At 44.2% G+C, this 25,470-nt stretch overlaps 1 protein-coding gene across 1 annotated transcript; it reads right to left on the bottom strand.

Moving 5' to 3' along the window:
* Positions 1-2,198: 2,198 nt before the first annotated feature.
* PUSL1 (pseudouridine synthase like 1) lies at positions 2,199-24,510 on the bottom strand. Its single transcript, XM_042478617.1, has 7 exons — positions 24,445-24,510; positions 23,237-23,424; positions 13,875-14,024; positions 12,831-13,004; positions 7,442-7,496; positions 3,163-3,325; positions 2,199-2,355 (listed from the first exon to the last, which is right to left on the bottom strand). Exons 1-7 carry the CDS (start codon positions 24,508-24,510, stop codon positions 2,321-2,323), a joined length of 831 nt encoding a protein of 276 aa, XP_042334551.1. The 3' UTR covers positions 2,199-2,320.
* Positions 24,511-25,470: the final 960 nt, after the last annotated feature.

Genomic DNA, 25,470 nt, shown 5'->3' with positions numbered 1-25,470 from the left:
AAGGCTATAAGAGTAGAAATGTGGTGGATCTCCTTTGGCAGGTCATTCCATAGCTTGGGAGCAGCAACGGAGAAGGCCCTCTGGGTAACTGAGGTTAGTCTAGATTTTTTTGGCTGAAGTAGATTCTTTCCTGAGGACTTTAAAGTGCAGGACGGACAGTACAGAAGAAGGCGGTCCCATAAGTATTCTTTTAATGTGCCCCATGACAGGGAGACATCATTTCCCAGTGCCCCAATTCCAAGCATCTTAGAAACAGTTTGGTAGGGTGCTGCCAAGGTGACAAGGTAGTTTGGGGCATCACAGTCAGTTGTTAATGACTGTAAATGAAAATCCCCAACAGTTATGGGATTGTAAGTCCACCTTACAATGTCGTAACTACTGACCAGGATGCCAGCCATGGGGTTTTCCAAGTTCCCAATGGGTTGCCTTTGGATGGGTTGCGCATGCCTTGCCCTCTCAAGATTAGGGACCAATGAGAAGGAAGGCTGCGAGGACTGAGTTCATGTTTAGACCTCTAAAAAATGGGGGGAATTAAATTTATCCTTGATGAAGAGAATTGTAACAATAAAGGTAAATGCTTTACAAGGCTTTTATTTTATGCTATTTTATTTTTGAACACTCCCCATTTTAAGAAACAGAAAATCCTTTGCACAATGGCAGAAGGAAATCTCCAGATTTATGTGGCAGGCAAGGAAACCCAGAATAAAATTCAAAATATAGTGTAATGCTAAAGAGAAGGATAAGATAGGGCTCCCTAAGGCCTGCTGTTTTATGTGGTTGAAGGAATGGATATTGCTAAGAGACGAGAGACTTTTGGAACTTGCAGGTTATGAATTAAGATTTGGCTGGGATGCTTATCTTTGCTATGATAAAGTTAAGGCATGTGCTGCATTTAAACATTACTGTATTAGAAATGCTCTTCTATAAGGCTGGCTTAAGTAAAAGGAGAGACTTTCCCCCAAAATAATATTAGCTACTTCGCTACAAGAAACTTCTTTCAGGAAAGAATGGGCTAAAAGTCAAAGATGATTATTACATGATGATATTTTGCATTTGGAACAAGATAGTTGGGAGCTTACTTTAGGTCAAGAAGATGCTCCTCAAAGAAAGCAAAGATCTTAAGTGGCTTAGCAAAGATAACAAAGGTTGGAGAAAATGAGTTTTGTTCAGAATTGTCTGAAGATGACCATCATGTAATCAGAAAAACACATGTAAATGTCTTTTAAATTACGGACAGAATATGAACTGGTAAAATGTATGATAAAACTTTGGGGGTACAATGTTCAAATGGAGACACAGGGAGAAATGTGGACCACATACAGTATATAGAATTTAGTATGTAATAACTTAAAAGAAAAATATAAGATGGTGTACAGATGGTTTTTAACTCCAATTAAGCTCTTAAACATTTCTATGAATGCTTCAGATCAGTCAAGATAAGGAGGCACCTTTTTTCACATATAAGAAAGCAGTTACTGGTCCAAGGAACCGTCTATACAATAATTCAAAAACTGTAAAGGTACAGTTTGCAATGACACCACAAATGTTTTTGTTGGATATTACGGATAAAGAACTGGATTGTAAATTTGGACTGCTTAAATATATGATAACAGTGGCAAGAATATAGTAGGAATGTGGCTGAGTATCTCATGGTGCCACACACTTTATCCCTGCGACCAAATTCTGTGGATGTTCAGGCTTATGTGTTGCTTGAGGTTCTGGTTTCATATCCCAAATTGAAAAAGGCAGGTTCTGAGCTGATTTTCACTGTCCAAGGACAGGTACATTTTGCAGGGACATCTCATTGCCAAATGGAGGAAGCAATTCAACATTCCTTCAGTGTAGAGTAAATCTCCACTTGTGGTGATTATGGAACCCCTATGCAGAAAAGCAACATTGAGTAATGTATGTCTATGGCTGCGTGTCACTGTACAACATGCAACCACGATGCACAATACTGCTGTCTATACAACTCTGCTTACACTGCTATCAGAAGAATATGTCTGCTGCATTATGGCAAATAATTCGACATTCATGTGTATAGAAACTTATGCATGCATGTGCAGCTTAGGAAAGGTTTTCGGTTTCTGGCCATGCTGGCTGAAGGATTCTGAGAACTGTGGTCAAAACCAGAAACATCCCAAAGATCTGATAGATTCAAAGAAAGAGCAAAATGATCAATCGCAGCGATGATTTAGTACGGGAGACCAAGTGGGTTTACTGACAAATGCTCACAGAGCACAGTATACCAGAAGGGGCTGCGCTTCTCCTGCTCCATCCGAAGAGCATTAACAGAAAGCCATGTCCCTTTCAATAAACACTATGTTTTAACTTCAGATCTCCCAGTCTCCAGATCTGCAAAGACAAGGAAAGGGAAGGTCAGGCTGGAAGAAGCTGAAACACCAAGCCCCCTTCCTTCTCCAATTCACATTTTGTTATAAATTCACAGAATGGAGCTTTGCAGTTTTCTTCATCCACGACCTGCATTTGAAGTAGGGCAGGAGCAATGGTGAGGAGCGACACTGGTAGAGATGATCTGAGAGACACACCATAGCTAACTGGTGACGCAGTAGTTAAATGCCAGTACTGCAGCCAGAACGTCATGGCAAACCATTGCTCAAGACGTCTACACTGAAAACCCAATGATGAGAGAGACTTTGGGTAAGTCATAATCTCTCAGCCATGGATCAAAGCAATAACAATCCCCCTCTGGACAAATCATGCCAAGAAAACCCTATATTTTAGAGCCAGTGGAGCTTAGTGCATTTGAGTCTTCGACTAGGATGCCAGCTTTTGGATCCCCACTCAGCCATGGAATCTGACAGGGTGATCTCCAGTGTCACACTTTCTCAACCTCAGAGGAAGGCCATAGAAACCCCCCCGCCAAAAAAAACAGGCCATGATGGCCTCACCAGACGTTGAAATCAACATGAAAGCAAATAATGACAGCAACTACCCCCCTTAAGCCTACTCAAATGTCCCTAAAATTGCCAGAAACGAAAACTGGCAGCAAAAAGCCCAAGTGGCATCATTTCCCTTCCAAGTCATGTTTAATGCTCCAAATGCAATCCCATAATGGGAATGAATATTGTGCCATCCCTGCACCGTCCCTCTTCCATCAAAGTAGCCCACCCCTGCTTGGGTTGGGACCTTGGTCCTTACCATCTTCACAGTACTCCACATCTTTCAGAAAGAGACCGCACGCTGGTGCAATGGTGTTCGGAGGATAAGCCATCAAGTCCCGGATCTCCAGGAGCTTCTTCACATGGTCAGGCTCCAGGCGGTTCTGGCCCACGGCCACCAACACACCAGCCATGCGGCGCACCTGGAACGACAAGAAGGAGAAGCTCTGAAATGGGGGCAACAGAAAAGATCTGTCATTGGTAGACAGGCATGACCCATACAGCTACTTCTCTTGATGCCACAGAACCCACTTTGTAAGCAGCGTAGCTCCTAATTCTGTGGCACAAAGGGAAAAATGGATAAAGAAAGATACTTTTGCTACAATCTAGCAGGACCTTTATATGTAACCCATTAATTAATTTTAAAATTATGTTTCACTCGGCCAGAACCATGCCCTCTTGATTTCAGAAAGGAAATAATTGCAACACATACTTTTTCCTTTTGCGGAATGGCGCATGACCACCACCACCCTACACACGCTCAAGATTGCACTTTAATCTGATGCTCAGATTCAGTTCCTATGTACTTATCAAACTGCAACAGCAGCAGGAAACATGTTATGACTTACTTATTTCCATCAGGTTTTGCTGTCTGCAGAGGTGTAAATAAAGGGCAGAGAGTCATTTCAAAAGACACATATACAGACACACCAAAAGTGTGGGAAAGGAAAGCGAAAAGGGAAAGCAACCAACCACAACTGCATCCCCTCTAACTAGACGAAATATAGAGACAGAAATAAACGGGAGGATCATAGCTCTGTCTGCTCTCCGCTCGCCCACCTTCAATGTCACACTTCTCAGAGAAGATTTCCAACACCCACAGTATATAGGAATTATTTATAGATGTTTAAACGCTGAAGAAACATGCCAGGAAAAAACCATGATAGGTTCGCTTTAGGGTCGCCATGACTTGTAAACGCCTTGAAGGCACAAAAACACCACCACCACCACCACACTTTCTCCAGCTTGTCCACACCCTTCTTGTATTGTGATGCTCAGAACTGGACACAATATTCCAAGTGAACTCTGATGAAAGCAGAATCGAGTGGGACTATCACGTCCTTCGATGTAACCATTATTAGTCTGGAGAAGAGAAGGTTAAGAGGTGATATGAGAGCCCTGTTTAAATACTTGAAGGGATGTCATATTGAGGAGGGAGCAAGCTTGTTTTCTGCTGCTCCAGAGAATAGGACCTGGGACAATGGGTGCTTACTTGCTAATTAGCTTACTTGCTGTTCACTGCTATGATCTTTGGAATAGCGGTATATAAATAAAACAAATTATTATTATTAATTATTATTATTATTAAGCTACAGGAAAAGAGATTCCACTTCAACATTAGGAGGAACGTCCTGACAGTAAGAGTTGTTTGACAGTGGAAGATGCTCCACTGGAGTGTAATGGAGTCTCCTTCCTTGGAGGTCTTTAAACAGAGGCTGAATGGTCTTCTGTTGGGGATGCTTTGACAGAGGGTTCCTGCATGGCAGAATGGGGTTGGACTGGATGGCCATTGTGGTCCCTTCCAACTCTATGATTCTATGATGCATCTTAGAATTGCACTCAGTTTTTTAGCTGCTGTAGACTCATGTTTAGCTTGTGGTCTCCATCATCCCCAGCCAAGTGGAGTTGATGAGGTGTTGGGAGTTGTAGTTGAACTACCTCTAAAGGGGACAAGTTAGGGGAATATGTCCTTCAACATATTCTTCACCAGCTTTAGAAGTGCACTACGTTTTTGTTTGCGCAACGATGGATAAGCACAAGCAACTGCTCTGGAAATCACCGCCAGAGGGTGCCACACACTTACACACTGGCTTTCAAAGAACATTTTTGTTTGTTTAAATCTCTTTACTTGTCTATCTTTCTGTCTCTGATCCGTCAGACTGTACAGCATTCACCTACACAACAAGGCAAACTTGGCCTTTTTTAAAAACCAGTTTCTGATCTGGTGTGGCTTTGCATCAAAAATTCGTCTCATCCCAAGGGAGAAAAGTTATTCCGCTGTGCCTGAACCTAAAAGAAATTCTGAACCTGGCAATGCAAATCTTTTGCTAAGAAAAAGCGGATTGTGCAACCAGTATATATTATGCAAATTAAAATCCCTCTCATTCTGCTAAATCTACCCTTCTTTTCCTTCCTTTTTTAAATTGCATCAAGGCCCTCTCACCAATGGAAAAGTCAGCCCACCGTCTCTGGATTCTGACTTTTCAGTTGTGGGCTCATGGTTTAATAAAATCATCTTCACAGCTTTAAGCATTACTAACTTGATGCCCTCCCCAATAAATGGACAAGTTTCCCAGGAGGATGAATTTGTTACCTAATATGTTCCTTTTTTGCATTGTGACAGAACTGCAGCATATGCAAGATACGGCGATATCTGTGGTTAAATTTCTGCTTCAATGCATTGAACATGGAAACATTCAGTTAGCGCCTAATGTGTTAACATCAGCCAAGACATTAAGAAAAGGTCAACAGGCACCTTCTTCCGGAGCCCAGCAAAGACCATGTTCTTTCGGGGTTTCAAAGGCAGCCCAGTTTTCAGATATTCTGTGTACAGGTTGAGTCTCTCTTATCCAGAATTCTGAAATTGAAAATGTTTCAAAATCCAAAATGATTCATATGGCTGGCTTAGATAGGGACACCTTTGCTTTCTGATGGTTCGATGTACACAAGCTTTGTTTTGTGCACAAAGTTATTAAGAATACTGTGTATAAAATTATATCCAGGCTATGTGTATCAAGTGGATATGCAACATAAAAGGGTTTTATGTTTAGACCTGGGTCCAATCTCCTCTGGAACATTTGCAAATCTGAAAACCCCCAAAATGGTCCCAAGCATTTTGGATAAGGGACGCTCAACCTGTACTGATAAAACAAGAGGGTGGTTGAGTTTACATGAGACAGAACTGGACACAGTCTTCCAGGTGGAGCCTGACTAGAGCAGAATAGAGGGGCACTATGACTTCCCTTGATCTAGACACTATACTTCTATTGATGCAGCCTAAAATTTCATTGGCCTTTTTAGCTGCCGCATCGCACTGTTGACACGTTCCACATGTATGTGTGTTCTGTGTCTTCGAGTCAATTCTAATGTACAGTGACCTTCTCTTAGGGTTTTCTTGGCAAGGTTTCTTCAGAGGATATTTGCCCATGCCTGCATCTGGGGCTGAGGGAGCATGACTTGCCCATCATCACCCAGTGGATTCCCAAGGCTGAGTAGGGATTTGAACCTTGGTTGGTCCTGGTCCTAGTTCATTACTCAGTCTGCTATGGCACACTGACACTCTTCCAGTCTGCCCTTCAAGTCATTATCAAAAGGTAAGTAGAAGTCAAAGGTAACAAAGGAGCTTAAAGCTTCATAAAGAATGGAGGCAACATGGATCTTAAGAGGGGCATCTCTTTTTGTCTTGCTAATAGAACTCACATTTTATCTCCTGGAGTACCTATAAGACCAGGAGGAGGAGAAGCTGTCCATCCATAACACCTGAGCTGAAAACAGCTATATCTTGACAAAATGCAGGCTTGTGACTAAGATCATATTTCTTCTGTCCTGTGTGATTTTTAACACTTTTGTCTGATGAAGAAGCCAATGGACCTTTGAAGCCAATGGACTTTCGAAAGCTTGTAATATATGTTTTGTGCATTTTGCTTGGCTCAATCAAAATATCACTGTTTTGTGGATTTTGGATGTTACTGTACTTTGCAGCAGGACCAAGAGAGCTACTCCTGGATATGTTTTCAAAAGGTAAGAATCAGTTTATGCACTGGTCAGTTAAAAATACTCTAAAGTACAGTAAGTGGGGCAGAGGGAAAATAAAACTGGTTTCAGACCAGTTTCATAGCTGGTCCTTCCTTCTGTGTGGTAAAGTTAGGCGCGATACAGACTGCTTGAAAGTGGCGGTCTGCCGGCGCTGCCAGTTGCTGCGTCCGGGAACCACAGCGGCCAAACCGCGCAGTTCCCGGATGCAGCAAAAAAGAAGCCAGAAAATGGTGCTTCTTTCTGCGTCCCGGAAGTGGTGCCGCTAGGTGCTAGTCGTGCACTTGCGGCATCACTTCCGCAGCGCGATGTCTGGACGCTACACGTCCACGATGTCAAGATGGCAACACCCGTGTGGATGGGTGCCGCCATTTTGTACAGACCCAGTCCATACTAGGGTTGAGAGGCGTCTAGAATAGACGCCCCTTTCTAACCCTAATACGCCCCTTCCTAACCCTAACATGTACTTTCGGCGCGTGTGTAACGCGCCATAGATCTCACCATACCTGCTTGTAGAGAAATGACTTGCTGGTGAATTCTAGCTCCCAAAACTTCAGCTCTCTGGAAAAGAGAAAGTGAAGTATTAAAACAGAGCCACACATCTTTGCACACAGTCATGGAATTTGCTTCTGAATGCCCAAATCCCAAACCCTTCCGGTCCCAAGCATTTTGGATAAGGAAAACCCAACCTGTACTGATAAAGCAAGAGAATGGTGGTGCTTACATGATACAATACAATAAGCAAGAGATGGAGGAAGCTTTCACCTGCCAGATGTTTTGGACGACAACTCCCCACTCCACTCAAATGTTTTGGTATGTTTGGGTTGCTGTAGGAGATGTGGCCAACAAGGAGACGTGGGGAAAAGTGTCCATCTCTGCACTTGATCCAGAATAGGGAACCTTTTCCCAGTGGTTGGGTAAAGGCAAAGAGACGGGGTCAAAATTACTGCATGATTTAGCTCTTATGGCCAGTGACTAAGTCTTAGGTGGGGATTACAGGCTTCTAAAAGTGGGAAGACACTCATTCCAAAGCTGTGAAAACACCAAACAATGGCAGATGGTGTTATCAGGAAGGGGCTGAGGCTACCTGAGGAAGCCCAATGAACCAGATAAGAGCCAGATTCTCAGAGGAAGGCGGACATGGGCTTTATTGGTCCTTCCTAGAGGGGTTTAGAATGGCACCCTCCTTGCCATCTTACTGCAAGAACGTTAAGACTTCTTGTATTATTATTGTTGTTTTTGTAACCACCACCACCAACAACAACATTTATTACGGCACACAGCCAGCACAAAGCAGTAAAAGGTATTCAGGAAATTCAAGGAAAATATGCTCATGTGTGCACAACAAACTGATGAGAAACAAGATTCATCCTCACACTTTGCCTTTTCTCTCCATCACATTACTCTGTCCCTACTCCACCCAGCGCAAAGCAATTCGACCAAAAATAAACAATGCTGACAAAAAACAAGGTGGAATAATAGGCTGCTAATACCTCAGATGTGATTTCATGGAGGGAGGCCTTTCCACTGGGCTTTGCGGAACGCATTTGGCCATTCAGCAATTGAAAGCAGGGCTGAGAGAAGCGTCAGCAGTTCTGACAAAAGAAGCGACACGCTTGGGAGAATCCTTTGCTGAGTGTGTGTCATGAGGGTGTGTTTGTAGCTTTGGTAGAACCTGGTAGTAAACTTATGTTGTGCCAACTCTGGTGTGTGGTGAGGAATGCCTAGGGATGAAATTAATGCTCCAAACACATTTTCCATCCCCTCCAAAGGCCAAGAGGCATTTCATCAACTGTTCAAAAGAGGAAGTTTCAAAATGGTGAAGACATGTGAAACACTGCTGGTAGACCTTTGAAGAACTGCATTTCCCATGGCTTACAATTCCTACTACCCTTAGACTCTCCTATCCCTAGGATTATGTGGATTTTAGTACAACCCAAACGGAGTTGACCAAGTTAGGGGAGGTGACTTGAAAAATGCATCTCTTATGGGAGGAGTAAAAGGGATCTAGGAGTCGTAGTAGACCACTAGTTGAACATGGGTCAACAGTGTGATGCAGCAGCTAAAAAGGCCAATGCAATTCTAGGCTGTATCAATAGAAGTATACTGTCTAGATCAAGGGGAGTAATAGCACCACTCTATTCTGCTTTGGTCAGACCTCACCTGGAATACTGTATCCAATTCTGGGCACCACAATTCAAAAAAGATAAGACGCTGGAGCATGTTACAGATCTGGGATTCTAATGGCTGGTTCCAGGTTTTCCTTTAATTGATCATTTGTTTTTGCTGTTGTTAAGCAATGGCAAACAGACAACTGTCCCTGAACAGGCTGCCCAGAGATTGATCATTAAATCCAGATCTAACCTTCTAACACCCCAACAGTTAAATCACATGATAAAACTGAACTGTCTAGTTGCCCTTCGTATTCATGGATTCTGAACTCTTGGATTCAACCATCCATGGCTTGATCCCAAAAAGCAATCCTTTTTATATAAGGGATACCATTTTACCATTGCATATAATGGGGCTTGCGGCGCATCCATGGATTTTGGTATCCATGGAGGTCCTGCAACCAAACCCCAGCTAATAGCAAGGACTGGATGTAGTTTCTTCCTGACTAAAATAGCTTTTTAGGTAACAAAAAACACCCACACCAGACTCCAATAGTTCTAGTTTACTGTTTTTTCCTTCTCCAGCCCACCTGCAATCTCTCACATCTACCTGGTGACAGCAATGAGACTAACACATTGAGCTTAATCCTTCCCACATCTGGGAATGTTTTGCCTGGGTGTGTTACATGCCTTCAAATTGCCTGTCGACTTCACAAATTTCATAGGGTTTTCATGACCAAGAAATACTCAGAGGTGGTTTTGCCAGTTCCTTCCTCTGAAATACAACTTGGGAGCAGTCACCGAGAAGCTGACAAAAAGCAAGGTGCCACGGATACCAAAATCCACTGATGCTTAAGTTCCGTTGTCTCCAATGGCGGCACATGCATTGGGGACAACACGGGGTTGCCATGCTCAGATGCTTGAATCCACGGATGGTAAGGGCTGACTGTACAAGAAGCCACATGTTGAGAAGAATCTGAAGACGAAAGTGCAAATCTACCTGGGGGTTGCTACAGATCTGGGATTCTAGTGGCTTATTCCAGATCAGCAGCCAGTCAGATTGTTTCACCAAAGAGGTTATATGCTCCCCATAAGCTGCCTCAGTCAGCAACCCATCCGCAGCACTTGAGACCTGCTAACATTCCTCAACCATTTTCAAAAGCAGTCCCACATAGAATGTGTTACAGTAATCCAAATGGGATGTAATCGAGGCACGTGCCACTATCTGATGGTGATTCAAGGGATGGCCTTCTCAGTGGCTGTTCCCAGCTTATGGAACTCCCTTCCACTGAATGCTAGGCTGGCCCCAGCAAGCAAAGACATTTTCATCCAAGTCAGCCTTTGGAAAGCATAGCTGGCTGAAGAAGGGGCTTTTCAACTAAACTTTGGCCTGTTACAGACTGCCAAAATAAAGCTGCTTCGGGTCTCTTTGGAGGTATGATGTTTAAATGATGCATGCATCCTAAGAATCCAAAAGTTGCACCAAAGCTGCACTCCAGTGCTTAGGAATGGAGTGTGGCTTTGGCGCGACCTCCGGACTCATAGGACCCATGCATCATTTAAATAGCATACCTCCAAAGAGACCCAAAGCAGCTTTATTTGGGCAGTCTGTAACAGGCCTTTATTTTCCTGATGGATCTTTAAATTTTCTAATGCTTGTTATTGTTTTATCACATTTGTATTATAATACGTGCATTTTGGTGGTATAATTGTACAGTGGGCCCTTCCCTGATGTGGGGGATCTGTTCAGGACCCTTCCACGTAAAGGAAAAAACATGTATGCTCAAGCCCCATTAGAAGTAATGGGGCTTGTGCCCATGGCACAGTGTGCGCGCCACAGGCATGCACCCCATTATTTCTTCCAGGGCATGTGAGGATTTTTTCCGGCATGGCCTCCAGCACACAACGCAGGAGTGCTGTATTCTGTTGCACACTGAACTGTCTCAAATCCCAGTTTTGGGAAGGAAGACAGACTTCAAACCTCATGCACAAATAAATGTGAACACTGTCTGAGCTATGGATGCATGGAAGGCCAGGGGATGCACTTTCAGTACTAGGGACAGCTCTTGGCCCTTTCACAATCGCTCCTCTTCCCAAGCTTTTGCCTGGGCAGCTGTCCTCAGCCATCCTCTCCTTTCCTTGCCAAAACATTTGTTAAAGAATAAATCCCTATCCCTTGAAAACTTAGGCCTGTTGCAGACTGCCAAAATAAAGCTGCTTTGGGTCTCTTTGGAGGTATGCTGTTTAAATGATGCATGCACCCAAAGAATCCGGAAGCTGCACCAAAGCTGCACTCCGGTGCTTAGGAATGGAGTGTGGCTTTGGCGCGCCCTCCGGACTCTTAGGACCCATGCATCATTTAAAGAGCATACCTCCAAAGAGACCCGAAGCAGCTTTATTTTGGCAGTCTGTAACAGGCATTAGGCTGCATGTACACTGCAGAAATAATCCGGTCTGACACCACTTTAACTGCCATGGTTTAATCCTACGGAATTCTGGGAAGTATAATTTGTTGTAGCAGAGCTTTGGGGCCACAACAAATGGCCATTCCCAAATTCCACAGCATTGAGCCATGGCAAAGTGGTGTCAAACTGGATTATTTCTGCAGTGTGGATGCAGCCCTAGATTCCAGGAAGCATCAGCTGGGAAGCTCCTTATCCTTTTGTGCTTCACAGAAAAAGGCCCTGTGTTTTATTAATCTACATTAATGTTTGGTTTTTAAAAAGGAAAAAAAAATCTTGGGCATCCAGGAATAATTATATTGCAGTCTCTGCATCTAAATTATCCTCCAGCTTTTTCCCCTTGGGATTTCTCCACTTTGACTCCGAGACACTGAACATCACTTCTACATTTGGGGACTTAGATGGCATTTTAAGAGTCTCTGTTAGAACAGGCCATATCTTGCAAGCAGTGAGTTGCCAAGCAAGCAACATGAGAAGCGGATTCGAATAATGCCACACACTGGAGGGCCCAGGTCATGTTGGGGAGAAATGGGCTTCTTACAGTCAGAATGGCCACGTGTGGCAGTCCATTCTTCCTCACCATATTCTTGGTTTTGGGGGCACCCAGAGCAGTGAAAATCTAGCCGGCTGAGGAAAGGTGCCAAAGCACCCAGAGCAGGGGCTGCTCAACTACAGCCAGTGGTGCTGCTATGGAAGGGCCAAAATGAAGGCACTGAAAAATTGTGTCCTTGCATGAAATTTTCTTCCAGTTTCCAAATTTCTAGCATTGCAGAGAGTGAAGTACAGTATTTAAAACTGTTCACACCTGGAGCTCTTACATTTGCTGTGGTTTGCATGCCCTTGGTCACTGTGTCTGCACCTTTTTTTTTTTTTTGGATGCCTAAACTGTATTTCTAAGTTATTGATGTTTTCAGAAATTGCAATGCTAGAAATTTGGGCATTGAAGGAAAATTTCACCAGGGACCCCAATTCTTATTTGGGACCACAGTGTCTTCATTTAGATGTCCACCCACCCATTTGCATGACTATAGGCCCAAGATCCCCAGCCAGCCTAGGCCCAGGGACTTACATGGTAGCATCTTTAAGACTAACTGTGTGAAAGAAGTTGTAGCAAAAACGTTTGTAGTCTAGTTCTTCAGATGCACGAAGACAGAAGTATACTTGAACTAAGCCTACATTGAAACAATGCAGCTCCCTCTGTTCCTGTATCCTGCACAGCTCCTTTGCCTTGAGTTAAAACAGCAGAAGGAAATTATGGGGAAGCCTCCAAAAATGGTGCAGAATGAGCAGTGGAACCTGTCCCAACTGACCTCCCTTCTCACCTATTCTTGACATGGTGCATCAAGAAACCAGAAGCAGGTCTGACCTCCAGCCAGTTAAGGGTCTTGACTGGGTTCTTCATGGGTAATTCAGAGGAAGCAGAGCGGAAGGTGCTAAAGTCATGGGTGCCCAGAAGGAATCCTGCTGCTTCTTGCATGGCTGGCAGGTTCAGATGGCTGAAACAAGGAGGCAGAAGGAATCAGTGGGGTAGAGGTAAGGATCACAGGCAGCTGGCCTATATGTTGTGCCACTAAGTGAACTATTACCTGCCATCCAGTTAGCAACTTATGCAGGCATAAGTGCAACTTACATTGTAAGTCAACTTTTCTTTTTGGTCATTTCAGAGGCTGGAATTCCCTATCACTCTTGTGTAATGCTCTTCACTGGGTTTGGGGAGGACTGCAGTATCTTAAAAGGAGGATTAGGGGGTGGGAGTAGGTGGGCAATGAAGAGATGTGTCAAAATTCCACTCGTGCAAAACTTTACATCTCCCAGTCCAGGATCTTGACCATTGTTTTGCACCAGGGAAACAACCTGATGTCTTCTAGAGATGTTTTGGATAACAAGGACCATCAGTCACCAATCTAAGGAGGACCTTACCCTCTACGCCGGGGAATTATGGGAACTGTCACCAAAAATGTTTGGAGAGCACCAGATTTCTTGCTCTTCCAAGGCTTGAGAAACTGTGGAAGGACACATAAGTGTGTTTCAGCACATCCAATGTGATGTAGTGTCACTTCCAGTCACCCATGTGTGTTATCCCACTACACTTTGCTTGCCAGCGCTGCAGAACTCCTTCATTTGGTAGAGCTCCCTGGCTTTTAAGGTTGGTTTTAGGAGATGTCGCAGCATGGTTACAATATTGTAGCTATGTGTACCATGCAGAATACTATTAGGATTAGGAGGGCATGTTCGTGATGCAGACACCCATCACTTTCAGATTCAGCTTCTCAACCTGAAACTGAACTGACATCCACATGCCCAGTGTGACTGTGTGGTGAAGGAAGGCAGTTGCAGAATATCTCTGTCAGACCTCACAAACTCACCCTCTATGTGTCACCCAACAGAGGTTCTGTTCAAAGATGGGCAGTTCAGAAGGGCAACAGCAACCAGTTACTACCCGGTAAACATAGGTCCTCGATAAGGCTGAGAAACGTGCATGGAAAGTGTCCCCGACGTGGCGAGCACCAAGGACTCTGAGGGAGACAGAAAAAGGATAAGGATGATTTGCCAAGATGCAGGTGGTGGTGCAGGTAATGTTTCCTGTTTGGGTTAGATTTGAACGGACAGAAGCAAACAGCCTCTAGCAGACACTTGGTAGTTTTAAGCATGCACATTTTAACAGAATTGCTGTTTAATTCTTTTTTTTTAACTTCTGTAAAATAAGGTTTTAGCTAATATTTTATTTTAAATTATTGTAAGCTGCTTTAGGTCCCATGCTAGAAGAATAAATCGAATCAGTCAGTCAGTCAACCAATTAGTCAAAATATAAGCATGTCTAGATCTGTCTTCTATCCAGCCATACTTTAATCCCTTTTCAAAGGATCCCATTTTGGGAGAAAGGCAGGAGAGAAGTGCAATCAATCAATGGAATCTAAGGCAGCATCCAGAAGGACATTAGTTCCATTGTGTCCATTCTTCATTAATCATAGAATCATAGAATCGTAGAGCTGGAAGAGACCACAAGAGACCGCAATTTTGACGTCGTAGACGCATAGCTTCCGGACGTCGCGCGGCGGAAGTGACACTGCGAGTGCATGACTAGCGCCTCGTGGCGCCACTTCCGGGGCGCAAAAAGAAGCGCCATTTCGGAGCTTCTTTTCAGCTGCACCTGGGAATCGCACAGTTTGGCCGCTGCAGTTCCCGGATGCAGCAACTGGCGCCGCCGGCAGACTGCCGCTTTTAGGCGGTCTGTAATGTTCCTGAGTCAACCGTGGAGCCTTGGGATTGAACTCAGAACCTTGTGGCTGCAGTACTGGAATTTAACCACTGCGTCACCAGGGCTCATACAAATACTTTGTGATCAATATGCTTTGGACCATTTCAAATATGTAGCTTCCAAAATCAGATAAGATAAAGGGTATGGTGGTATAACTTTGTCTCTTTCAGATAATAGTCAGCCACACTCCTGCAAAAGGAAGTCCTTATACACACACTGAACAAATGTAGTCTGCCCTGTTCCCTGAAACACTAGCTTTCTGTGTATGGGTACTTTTCCTATTTGTCTGGGGCATGGTTGCCAGAGTGAAAAGGCGAGTGCTCATGTGCCTTCAAGTGCAGAAGAGGGGATTTCAGCAAGTGTTGCTTGTCAGGCAACCAGGTAACAACCAACACTTGTTGAGATTCCTCTTTAACCAGCCATTAAAGGTACAGGTGTCCTCTTCAATTTTCATTCTGGCATCCCTAGTCTGGAGGAACCTCCGAAAAGCCCCGGCCCTCAAGTCGGAAGCGGCATGAGCCAGATGTAGGTTGACAGCTTCACCGAGCATTAGGCCCCTGGCTTCCCCACAGTGCTTCAGGGAAGCCGGCCTTCCTTGTCTGGCCCCAGACGGATTCAGTCTTGCAAGCGCTGTGCGCTCCGACACGGCTGCAATGCAGACGTGTCATAAAGACGACTGGCTGGGAGGGGTGGAAAGAATGACCTAGTTTCTTTCTCTCGCCATCTCTCCCCACAGCTGCTGCAGCAAAGTGATTACCAATCCTCTGAAAACAGCCAGGGTAAAGGAGCTGTTCCTGGGCAGCTTGGGGCAAGAGGCGGCCAAAGATGCATCCCAGCTGTGGCTCTCCAGATCCCTACTGGACAGCTGTCTGTCTCTTCCGACTCCAGAAGGTGACTTGCAGATCAGTGGGAAAAGTTTCACTCCTGCAGTCTCAGCTGAGGATACTTAGAAGAAAGCTCAGAACATTCCTTTTGAGGATGATAGCTCCCAGCATCCTGCATAGCCAAGAGGGCCCCCAAATGGGAGGAAAGGCTGAAATGAATTTGGAGGCTTCTTTCCCAAAACTTGTGAATCTCAAACCAGGACTCGTAGAGGCTTCCAGATGTGGGAAAACTCCATTTTGGCAACTGTCTTCTTTCTTTCTTGGTGGTTAAACCCTGGAGGGCTCAGAAAAGGGGCATTGGAAAAGGGTGCAAAGCCTATCCTTTGTTCCCTCCATAGGTCAGACAGACTTTTAATCCAATGTACAAAGGAAATTCTCACTGGCCATCATAGTAAAGAGTGGGTTGTTCACTGTAGCTCTGATGACCAGTATCCAGGTACAATGGCAGGAGTGGACGACTGTCATCATGCCTCTACCTCTGGACATCCAAGAAGGGAACAGGCTGAGTTTTCAATCAATCAATCCATCCATTCATCCAATAGCATGCTGGCTGGGAGATTTTCAGGCTTGCTATATACAAAAGTAACTTCTGTACACATGGCATAATTTCCTGCTCACATCTGGTAGGCCAAGATATACTGCCACTGAACATAGGCGTTCCTTTTAGCTATGGATTTGAGCAACTGTAGTTGGTGGGAACGGTGGCGTCTTGTTGGTCAAATATGAAGCTTACAATGGAAAAGAAGACACTCAACATCAGTTCTGTTAGGGAAGTAACTAAAAACACCAGCATGAAAGTATTCTGGTGTATAGGAGTTTACTGCCGGCTCATGGTTGCAAACACAGCTGGCTGTGCTTTTGAACCAATGTGAAGAGATAGCATCATGCTAAATCGCATTTAGAAAATCCAGCAATAATTATGGATTGATGGATCACTCTAATTCCAGTCCATTTCACATGTGTTCATTCATAAGTTTGCTCCATCCTATTTATACAGCAACCTGCAATATTTTAGATTTTTAAAAACTACTATGTTTGCACTCAATTCACGTGTCTTCTTTCCTTTGTGCATCATTAACTTTGAATTCTGTAACATTTTTAATACATCCATAAAAGGGGTTTTAAGGGGGAAAAATTGCATTTCAACACTTCATTGAATAATTTTGTACGCATGCTACTTCAAAATTCATGATTTTGTACATATTTCTATCTATCCAAGCCAAGACCTGTATTCCAAAATTTGCAGCAATGCACCATATGATGGTTTGTTTTTATCTTCATTTTAGTTATTTATCCATCCCCTACTGCTTTTCTACCAAGATGGGAAACAAGGGGATGGATAAACAATCCAGAAAGTGCAAATCAAGTCAGAGTAAAGTATTTTGAATTCACTATTTTTATACCATTCCTTTCTTCTAGTGTGCTCAAGGCAAGTATATGTAGCTCTCTGACTACACAGCCTCATTCTCACAATCACGTGCCTTCATTGCATCTTATTTGGACTGAAACATACACGGGGCTGTCTTTGGAAACTGTTTGGAAACTTCAACAGGGTTGAAATATTCAACATCTCTGTCGGGTATGCTTTGACTGAGAGTTCCTGCATGGCAGGGAGTTGGACTGTATGGCCCTTGTGGTCTCTTCCAACTCTATGATTCTATGAAAATTATAGCATTATTATTCCAGGTTAACTGCCATGCTTCTATTGTATGGAATTATGTGATTTGCAGTTTAGGACAAGCATTTAGCATTCTTAGCCAGAGAGCTCTCACCAAACTCCAAATCTCAGGATTTAATACAATGGAACTAGGGAGTTTGAAAGTGGAATAATAGTGCTGTAAGTGTGAACAGGACCCATGGCATACCCCTTGTGATGCCAGCCCCTCTCCTGACCTGGGAGCCCTAGTCTATTGTTCCTGAAGGCAAAATCAGTGTGAATAACAATGACAATAAAATGGTCCCAGCGACTTTTTACTCTTAAGAATATGGCATGGCCATTTTGAGGTTTGGCACCACTAGGATTGGATACTGGTCTTCAGAGCTACACTGAACAACCCACTCTGTACAGGACCCTGAGCATCCCCACAAGCAACATTGTCTGTGTGAGTGTGTGTGCCTTCAAGTTCCCTGTCGACCTACAGCAACACGGTGAATTTCATAGGATCTCTTTAGGCACAGAATATTCAGAGATGGTTTCGCCAGTTCCTATAATATATCAGTGCTCTATAGCACCTGGTTGGCAGTCTCCCTTTCAAGTACTGTACTAAACAAGTCTGACCCTGCTTTGCTTTCAAGTGTGTCGCAGAAGCCAAAATTCAGGGAAAGGGTCTGCCTCCGAAAAACCTGCTCCACTCCCATTGCAGATCTCTCCTGTGGACAACACCGAGAAAAACAGAACAATTCAAACAGATGTTCTGGCCTTTCGTCTGCCCAATTGGCAGCAAACGCTGCCGCTGTTAAGAAGGAACAGGTGGGTAAGCGTATGGGTCCCCCTTAATGCCAATCACCATGACAACAAAATGGCTCTGCATAGGCCCAGACCTTTAAGCTTGCAGCGAGGCCACCGGAAAAAAATGGAGCATGACGGGCCATTGGCGAGGGGAGGTGGCCGCTAAGCGCCTACAGCCAGATTAGCTTCTGGGGCGTAATAGGATCACTGGCCGTGTAAAATCCTTTTAGAGCAGATAAGAGCAAGGGGGGGGGGGCGGTCAGGCAAAGAGGAAAGGAACCACCAAAGACACCTAGATCATGGTCTCAGCACTGCCACTTTGTCGGTCATAAGGTGTGCGGCAAGAACACATTCACTGACTAAAGCAATGGTTCGCCACCTCTGGCCTTCTAGTTATGTTCACCTTCCAGAATCCCTGATGGTTGGGGACTGGAAGTCGAAAACCCATGAGGGACCCAAGTGGGAACCATTTAAGATTTAGCATATAAGACGGTAGGTTTGAACATAGTTAACATCATGTATTAATTGAAAGGTCAGCTCCAGACAACTAGTAGTGGATCATTTCGTCACCGTCACAATTATGTTTCCACACTACTTGTTTGTACAAGACATAGCATCATAGCATCATAAGGTTGGCAGAGACTACAAGGGTCATCCAGTCCAACTCCCTGCCATGCAGGTACCCACAATCAAAGCACCCCCGAGAGGCAACCATCCAAGCTGGAGTCTCCCTCCTTGGAGGTCTTCAAACGGAGGCTGGATGGCCTTCTGTCGGGGATGCTTTGATCTGGATTTCCTGCATGGCAGGGGGTTGGACTGGATGGCCCTTGCAGTCTCTTCCAACTCTATGATTCTATGAATAGCAACAAGCCGATGACAAGGAAAACCCTAGAAATCGGCAACTCACATGCAGAAGCTAAGCTGCTTCTTATGTCCATCCATTTCTCCTCTGCACCTAAAACGCCCTACTGCATTTCACGCCAAAATGCAAATTCTGCAGTTCTAGAAATCTAAGCTACTGCTTTCTATGGCATGGGAGACGGGCAAATATACATAAATACAGTAGCGGTTCTGGATGGGTTCTGGGTGCCCTTTGCTTTAGGTAAGATTCCCTCCTCCCTAGCAATAATGATAGTTCCAAAATGTGTGTGTTTTCAGGTCATCTTGGGGGCTTGTAGAAGGCGTTATTTTGACAGCCCTGAACTCAGGAGATGCTTAGATTTGCCTGACAGCTATTTTTCCATTACCGCTTCCAACCGTTGTCATGGAATCTCTTTTAATGTGGGCACAATCCAAGTCTCAGCACACCTACTCCCAAAAGACCAAGGGAAGAGGGAAGATAAACAGAAACAAAGTCTCTTGTTATTTTTTTCATTGTGGTTGAGAGGTTATATAAGCAGGCTTTTTCCCAACAATATAGATAAAATGCATACTATCCAAGTGTCCAATTAATCCTCTCTTGTACCCACCTTTTCCAGCTACTTTTCAAATGTCCCTGTTTCTCTCTCCTCTTCAGACTTTCCCACTTTTGTCTTCAGCTTATTCAGGGATTCCAATATTGGCAATTTCCCATTTTTGCAGGGGGGTCCCCTGCAAAAACAGAGGGGCCATTTCCTTGGTGTGGCAATATTTACAAAGAGGGAACAGCCGTTCTCAGGCTCCTTGGCCTAAGCTTGGTCAAACCCATTCCCTTGAAAACACAAAGCAGCTGGGCCACCTTCTGCTGTCCAAACTCAAATACAGCTGGCCCTCCACATTTGTGGCTTTGATTTTTGCAAATTTGATTATTTACGGTTTTGATTTGTATGTTCTCTCTAGGAATCTCTAGGTCCTCCAGCACAGCTCTGCCAGAAGTTGACCACAAAGTTGTGCTGGAGAACCTAGAAGCCTCTAGAGAAAACACTTGTCGAGGCATTTGTAGGTCCTCCAGCATGAATCTACGATCAACTTATGGCTGATATTGACCACAGAGTTACAGTGGAGGACTTGGACATTCCTAGAGAGGTGTAAAAATACCATATATAGGCCCTATACAGACAGGCCAAAATAAAGCTGCTTCAGGTCACTTTGGAGATATGGTGTTTCAATGATGCGTGTGTCCTAAGAGTCTGGAAGCTGCATCAAAGCTGAACTTTGGTTCAGCTTCCGGACTCTTAGGGCGCATGTATCATTGAAACACCATATCTCCAAAGTGACTCTAAGCAGCTTTATTTTGGCCTGTCTGTATCAGGCCATACTTGACTATCAGTTGATCTCATGTGTAAGTTGAGGGCAAGTTTTGGGGCCCAAATTAAGGATTTTGATATGACCCATGGATAAGTCGAGGGTAAAACTTAGGGCCATGTAACAAAGGATCTAAAGGATGAAGCAAAGGAAAACAATGCCAAAGAACTTACAAAATTCCAGCAAGCATCACTATGTTCACACTAAAGGCTGGATGGATGAGAGAAGAGAGATATGTCAATGCTTCCAGGGCAGATTATAGTTTGCCTTTCACCTGGGGATGGTTCCTTTTTAAAAATATAAGAGCTAAAATACAATTGTACATTGTACTTCCAGACATGGCAGTTGAGAGAACAAGATAAAATCCTTGTTCTCTGCCTCACATTGGGCCTCATGTGAAGCCTAACCACTAGGCAAGGAGAAATGCATTGAGCACCCACAATAAAAGTTGACATAAAGGTGCTTTTCAATGGGGGTGGGAAGAGGACAGAACCAGGAGCGGAAGAGGATTGAAGGGCTAGGGTCAGCCCTGCCAAGAGGAGAACTTGCTGTGTCTGCATCCCAGCCATGCAGCATTAAACAGAATGCAGATTAGAAAATAAAGCAGATGTGAGCAGCTGGGTTGTCAGTGGAAAAGAATGGGGAGAGTCAATAGCCACAAATGCTTTACAAAGCAGGTGACAGGCTTAAAGTGGGAGGGAAGCTGGACTTTTTTGTCCCATGCTGATGCAGGGGTTTATGGAATCCCCCTAATCTGTCTTTTGTTGAGACAATTTTGACGCCGCCAGACAGCAGACAATGCCATTGTGGAAGCAACAACTCTGGTTCGCTGGCAAACGGGTGACAAACACCTCCTGCTATTGTTGTTAAATTACACAGCCACATCGTTCCTCCGTGGCAGTTGGACTGAATGATTCGATGAGCCAGCATGGTGTAGTGCTTTGAGCACTGGATTAGAGCTTTGGAGACCAGGGTTCAAATCCCAGCTCAGCCATGGAAACCCGAGTGGTCACCTTGGGTAAGTCACACTCTCTCAGGCTCAGAGGATGGCAATGCCATACCCCTTTGAAGAAACTTGCCAAGAAACCACATGAAAAAGTCATCTTGGGGTTGCCATAGGTTAGAAACAATTTGAAAGCACACAGCAACAATAAATGATTCTGTTATCAGTGTTCTGTTATCATTTCCCCAGAGTGGAGGATCCCTGCCCCAGGGTAAAATGTAGGGCTATGCAACAAAGGATCTAAATAATGATGCCAAAGAGCCTACAAAATTTCAGCAGTTATAAGTTTGTGGTCACACTAAAGGTTGAATGGATGAGAGAGTAGATAGTGCTTCCAGGACAGATTATATTCTTGCCTTTCACCAGGGGATGGTTCCTTTTTTGGGTACTTACACTGACCAGTAGATAAGTCGACTCAAGTTTTTTGGGTCATTTTTTAAAACTAAAAATGCTAGACTTATACAGGAGTATACACAGTAGATATGGCAAGAACAACTGCAATTCAATTGTGGTGACAGCTGGCACCAGATAGACACCTTATGCTGCCATCACAGGAGCACAAGCACCCAAGGCCTAAGAAGAATGAGAAGCAAAGTCTGGGAGCAGCATGTTTTCACCTTGCTGTAGTTTTTGGTATGGCAGTACCACAAAGCCTAGGTTTGGATCAATCTGTTTATGTAACATCTTAAGAGAAAGTGAAGAGATTCATCTCTCTAACATCACCATCTCCTCCTGTCTCTGCCCTCTGCACCAAGGAAGAGTGCCTTTGGAGAGTAGGTGTGCTTAAATTTGGATTGTGCCCACGTTACTTGGATTCCATGACAACGGCTGGAGCCCGTAGTGGAAAATAAATGTCACACAGATCTACTCATCTGTCTAGTTCAGGGCTGTCAAAATAGGTCCCCAGGGTGGGTGGGTGAGAGCTTTGAGGATGATCCACACATCTATTGAGGCATCTTCAGGGTTAGGAAGCCAGTCATGAGCTTAAACCTGCCTGTGGTTAAAGATCACCTTTGGAGACCCTGTTGGTTGACTTGTCATGAGTGGTTGCTTGGTGGTTGCTAGAGAGGAGGCTCCTTGGTGATTTGTTGTTGTTGTTAACCAACCTCCAGTTGATCTCAACCCATGACGACCCTGTGGATGAGACATCTCCAAGACTCCCTGTACTCCACCGCTCTGCTTAGGGCCTGAACACACAGGCCAAAATAAAGCTGCTTCAGGTCACTTTGGAGGTATGCTGCTTAAATGATGCATGCGTCCTAAGAGGCTGGAAGCCATGCCAAAGCCACGCTCTAGTCCTAAGGACTGGAGCGCAGCTTCTGGCCTCTTAGGATGTGTGTGAGCCCTGTGAGTCCTTAACAGAGTCCATCCATCTATCAGCCTTCCTCTCTTTCTACATCCCTCCACCTTTCTTAGCATTACTGTCTTTTCCAATGAATCATTCCTTCTCATGACATGAGCAAAGTACCAAAGCCTCAACTTTATCATCTTGGCTTCCAGGGAGATTTCAGGCTTGATCTGTTCATGGACCCATTTGTCTTTTTGGCTGTCCATGGGATGCTCAGCACTTTTCTCCAGCACCACTTTTCAAATAAATTGATTTTCCTCCTATCTTCTTTCTTAATGATCCCGCTTTCATATCCATACATGGTAATAGGGAATACGATGGCTTGTATGATTCTAACTTTTGTGCTCGGTTGTGTATCTTTGCTTTTTAGGATCTTTTCTAGTTCTTTCATAGCTGCCCTCCCCATTCTGAATCTTTATTGAGTCCCCAACAGATATACCTCCAACCATCATAGGGAGAAAAGAACAATCTTCCCCATGGTCTTGAAACTCAGGCCAAGCCCTTTACACACATGCTCAGAAGTTAGTAACAATCAAGTACTTTATAGCTCTAAGAAACTCACCGGATGGGCTCAGATTTAAGGTTGCGGTTGAGAGCCTCAACAAGAATGCTTTCAGAGAAAGGTGGCTTGCCTCCTGACCTCTCTATGTCAATATGGGCGGCATTGCAGAGGGCATGCACCCCGGCATCAGTCCGGCTGGAAATGACGAATTTGATTGGCACCAAAGGCCGGAGCCTCTCTGCTGCCTTCTGAAAGAACACAGACAAACAGGAGACATAGATGGGATGGACCAAGGTGCTGACTCTCAATATAAGGTAGCTTTCTATGTTCTTGTAAAAGGAAACTGGAGATGCCAAAGACCAGACATGGGACTTTCTCCATCATGAAAAACCCATGCTTTATCCCATTTCACCCTTAAGTAGATGAGCTATCATGTAAAGAAACTGGGGAGGCGGAAACTGCATTGTTAAGATTAATTGATTTCTATATACATACTACCAAAAAATCCTATAAAAGAGAAAAGAATGTTCTGTTTAGAATATGTGTATTTGGGGAATACGTTTCTAGTCCTTTACAAGTGCTAAGACAAGTTTGCAAGCACAGGGACAACATGAAATCAGAAGCTCAACTGGAAGGGAAGCAGTTTTCCTGTGTGGCAGATAGAGACTTATGCCAGCATCCGTCTGTCCGTCCGTCCGTCCATCCATCCATCCATCCATCCATCCATTCCCCCCTCTCTATGAAATTGATGGGGTTGCCGTAAGTCAACAGACAACATGAACAAACCCCCCCCTCCCCAATGCATGGAGGCTAACATGCACTCCAGAAACTTGCCCAAGAAAGGGATATTCCTCCCGTCCCTCCACCAGCTTTTATAAGAATCGTGTATCCCACCTGACCTTGTTGCACTTTAACTCCTACTGGCCTTAGCAAGCACCATCAATGAGGAGGGATTCTGAAAGCTGCAGTCCAGACACATTTGGAGGCCACATGGCTCCCACTCCTGCTTTAGCACAACCAGAATAAGTTATGCAGAGTAATAAAAACTATTTGCATAGTTGATATAGATCATAGGATCTGACTTTTTGACATAGCACTCACAGCTTTTGCAGTGCCAGAGCTCTTCCTCCTATCCCCAGTGGCATGCAGTCTCTAGTGATAACCCTCAGAGTTAAGAACAGGTGGAACACAGAAACATTTCTAGTTAAGAACGTAAAAATCTACTAACTTTGCAATTTCAAAACACGTTTCTCTTTAGGTCAACTGACACAGTAAAGAGCAGTCGGCTTATTGTCAAAATGCATTAGCATCAACTGAACAACGCCAAAGTGCATTACACACCGATTTCTTTCACCAGCAAACAGAGTGAGGCTGTACTTTAGTTAACCCTGTTATAATGAATATTGTGGTTTAAAGGAACACTGGGAGAATGGAAAGTTTTAAAAGGAAGCTGATGAATTGGGTGAGGAAAGAAAGCCATCATATTACCTGTGTTTTTGCCAATGCAAGTTATACATACCAAGTTAAGGCTCAGTTGCAAACTCAAGCTATTAAAGCATCAATCCCCGACCAATGCAGGGCAACTTTCATGCAAGGCACTTAAAAAACAGCATTAAGGACTCCCTTGTAAAGAGCTAACACTTCTTTGAACCATGCTTATGAATTAGGAGCACAGTAGACGCTTGGCTGCAAAGAATCCAGGTTCACCTGGAAATAATAAATCCTGTCTGAAACCACAAGGATCCATGGCCAACCTGTGCAGCACAACCATTCCAACTGAGCATTCTCCAGATGGTTTGGATTGCAATACTCATGTCTAGATTCCTATTATGACTTCCAATTAGAGTCAACCCCTTGAGTCAGTGGGGTTTACCTATCTGTTGATCCACCATTGAACAGTTGTTTCAATGGGTTTATTTGAACTGGAAGTAACCAAAAGGTGCCAGGTAGCACTGCCACTGACAACGGAAGCTGAAGTCTAACACATGTGGATGGTACTGGACTGGAGAAAGATGGAGTAGACAGTCCTGAGATATAGATAGTTCAGCTGTTAAACTTTTTAATAAGTGAACTGGGGGCTCTGGGTGTTTTCTATGGGACTGAGGCCCACATCTGGCCCACAGATCACACATTCTCCAACCCAGGTTTCAAGTAACGCTCCTAAGTTAACAAAGCCGCTTAGAAGAATGGCATGACAGACAGGCTTGCAGGAACATGCAATATTATGTAAAACAGATTATAGTATGAATATCATCAGCTTATATTTTTGGATGTTGCGAGTGAAAGGTGACAGA

Source organism: Sceloporus undulatus, chromosome 7 (assembly GCF_019175285.1).
Source record: "Sceloporus undulatus isolate JIND9_A2432 ecotype Alabama chromosome 7, SceUnd_v1.1, whole genome shotgun sequence".
Lineage (NCBI taxonomy): Eukaryota > Metazoa > Chordata > Lepidosauria > Squamata > Phrynosomatidae > Sceloporus > Sceloporus undulatus.
Note: the sequence above shows the minus strand (reverse complement) of the source record. Positions and strands in the feature narration are given on the sequence as shown.

What these genes read in the sequence shown, in the direction of transcription:
- PUSL1 (XM_042478617.1), bottom strand. Translation starts at nt 24,510, where the DNA reads ATGCACTTTGGCGTTGTTCAGTTGATGCTAATGCATTTTGACAATAAG. An exon ending in TGTTGGGTGACACATAGAGG is followed by an intron (nt 13,005 to 13,874) that starts GTGAGTTTGTGA and finishes TCCTTGTTTCAG; the next exon opens with CCATCTGAACCTGCCAGCCA. An exon ending in ATGCACCATGTCAAGAATAG is followed by an intron (nt 7,497 to 12,830) that starts GTGAGAAGGGAG and finishes TCTCTTTTCCAG; the next exon opens with AGAGCTGAAGTTTTGGGAGC.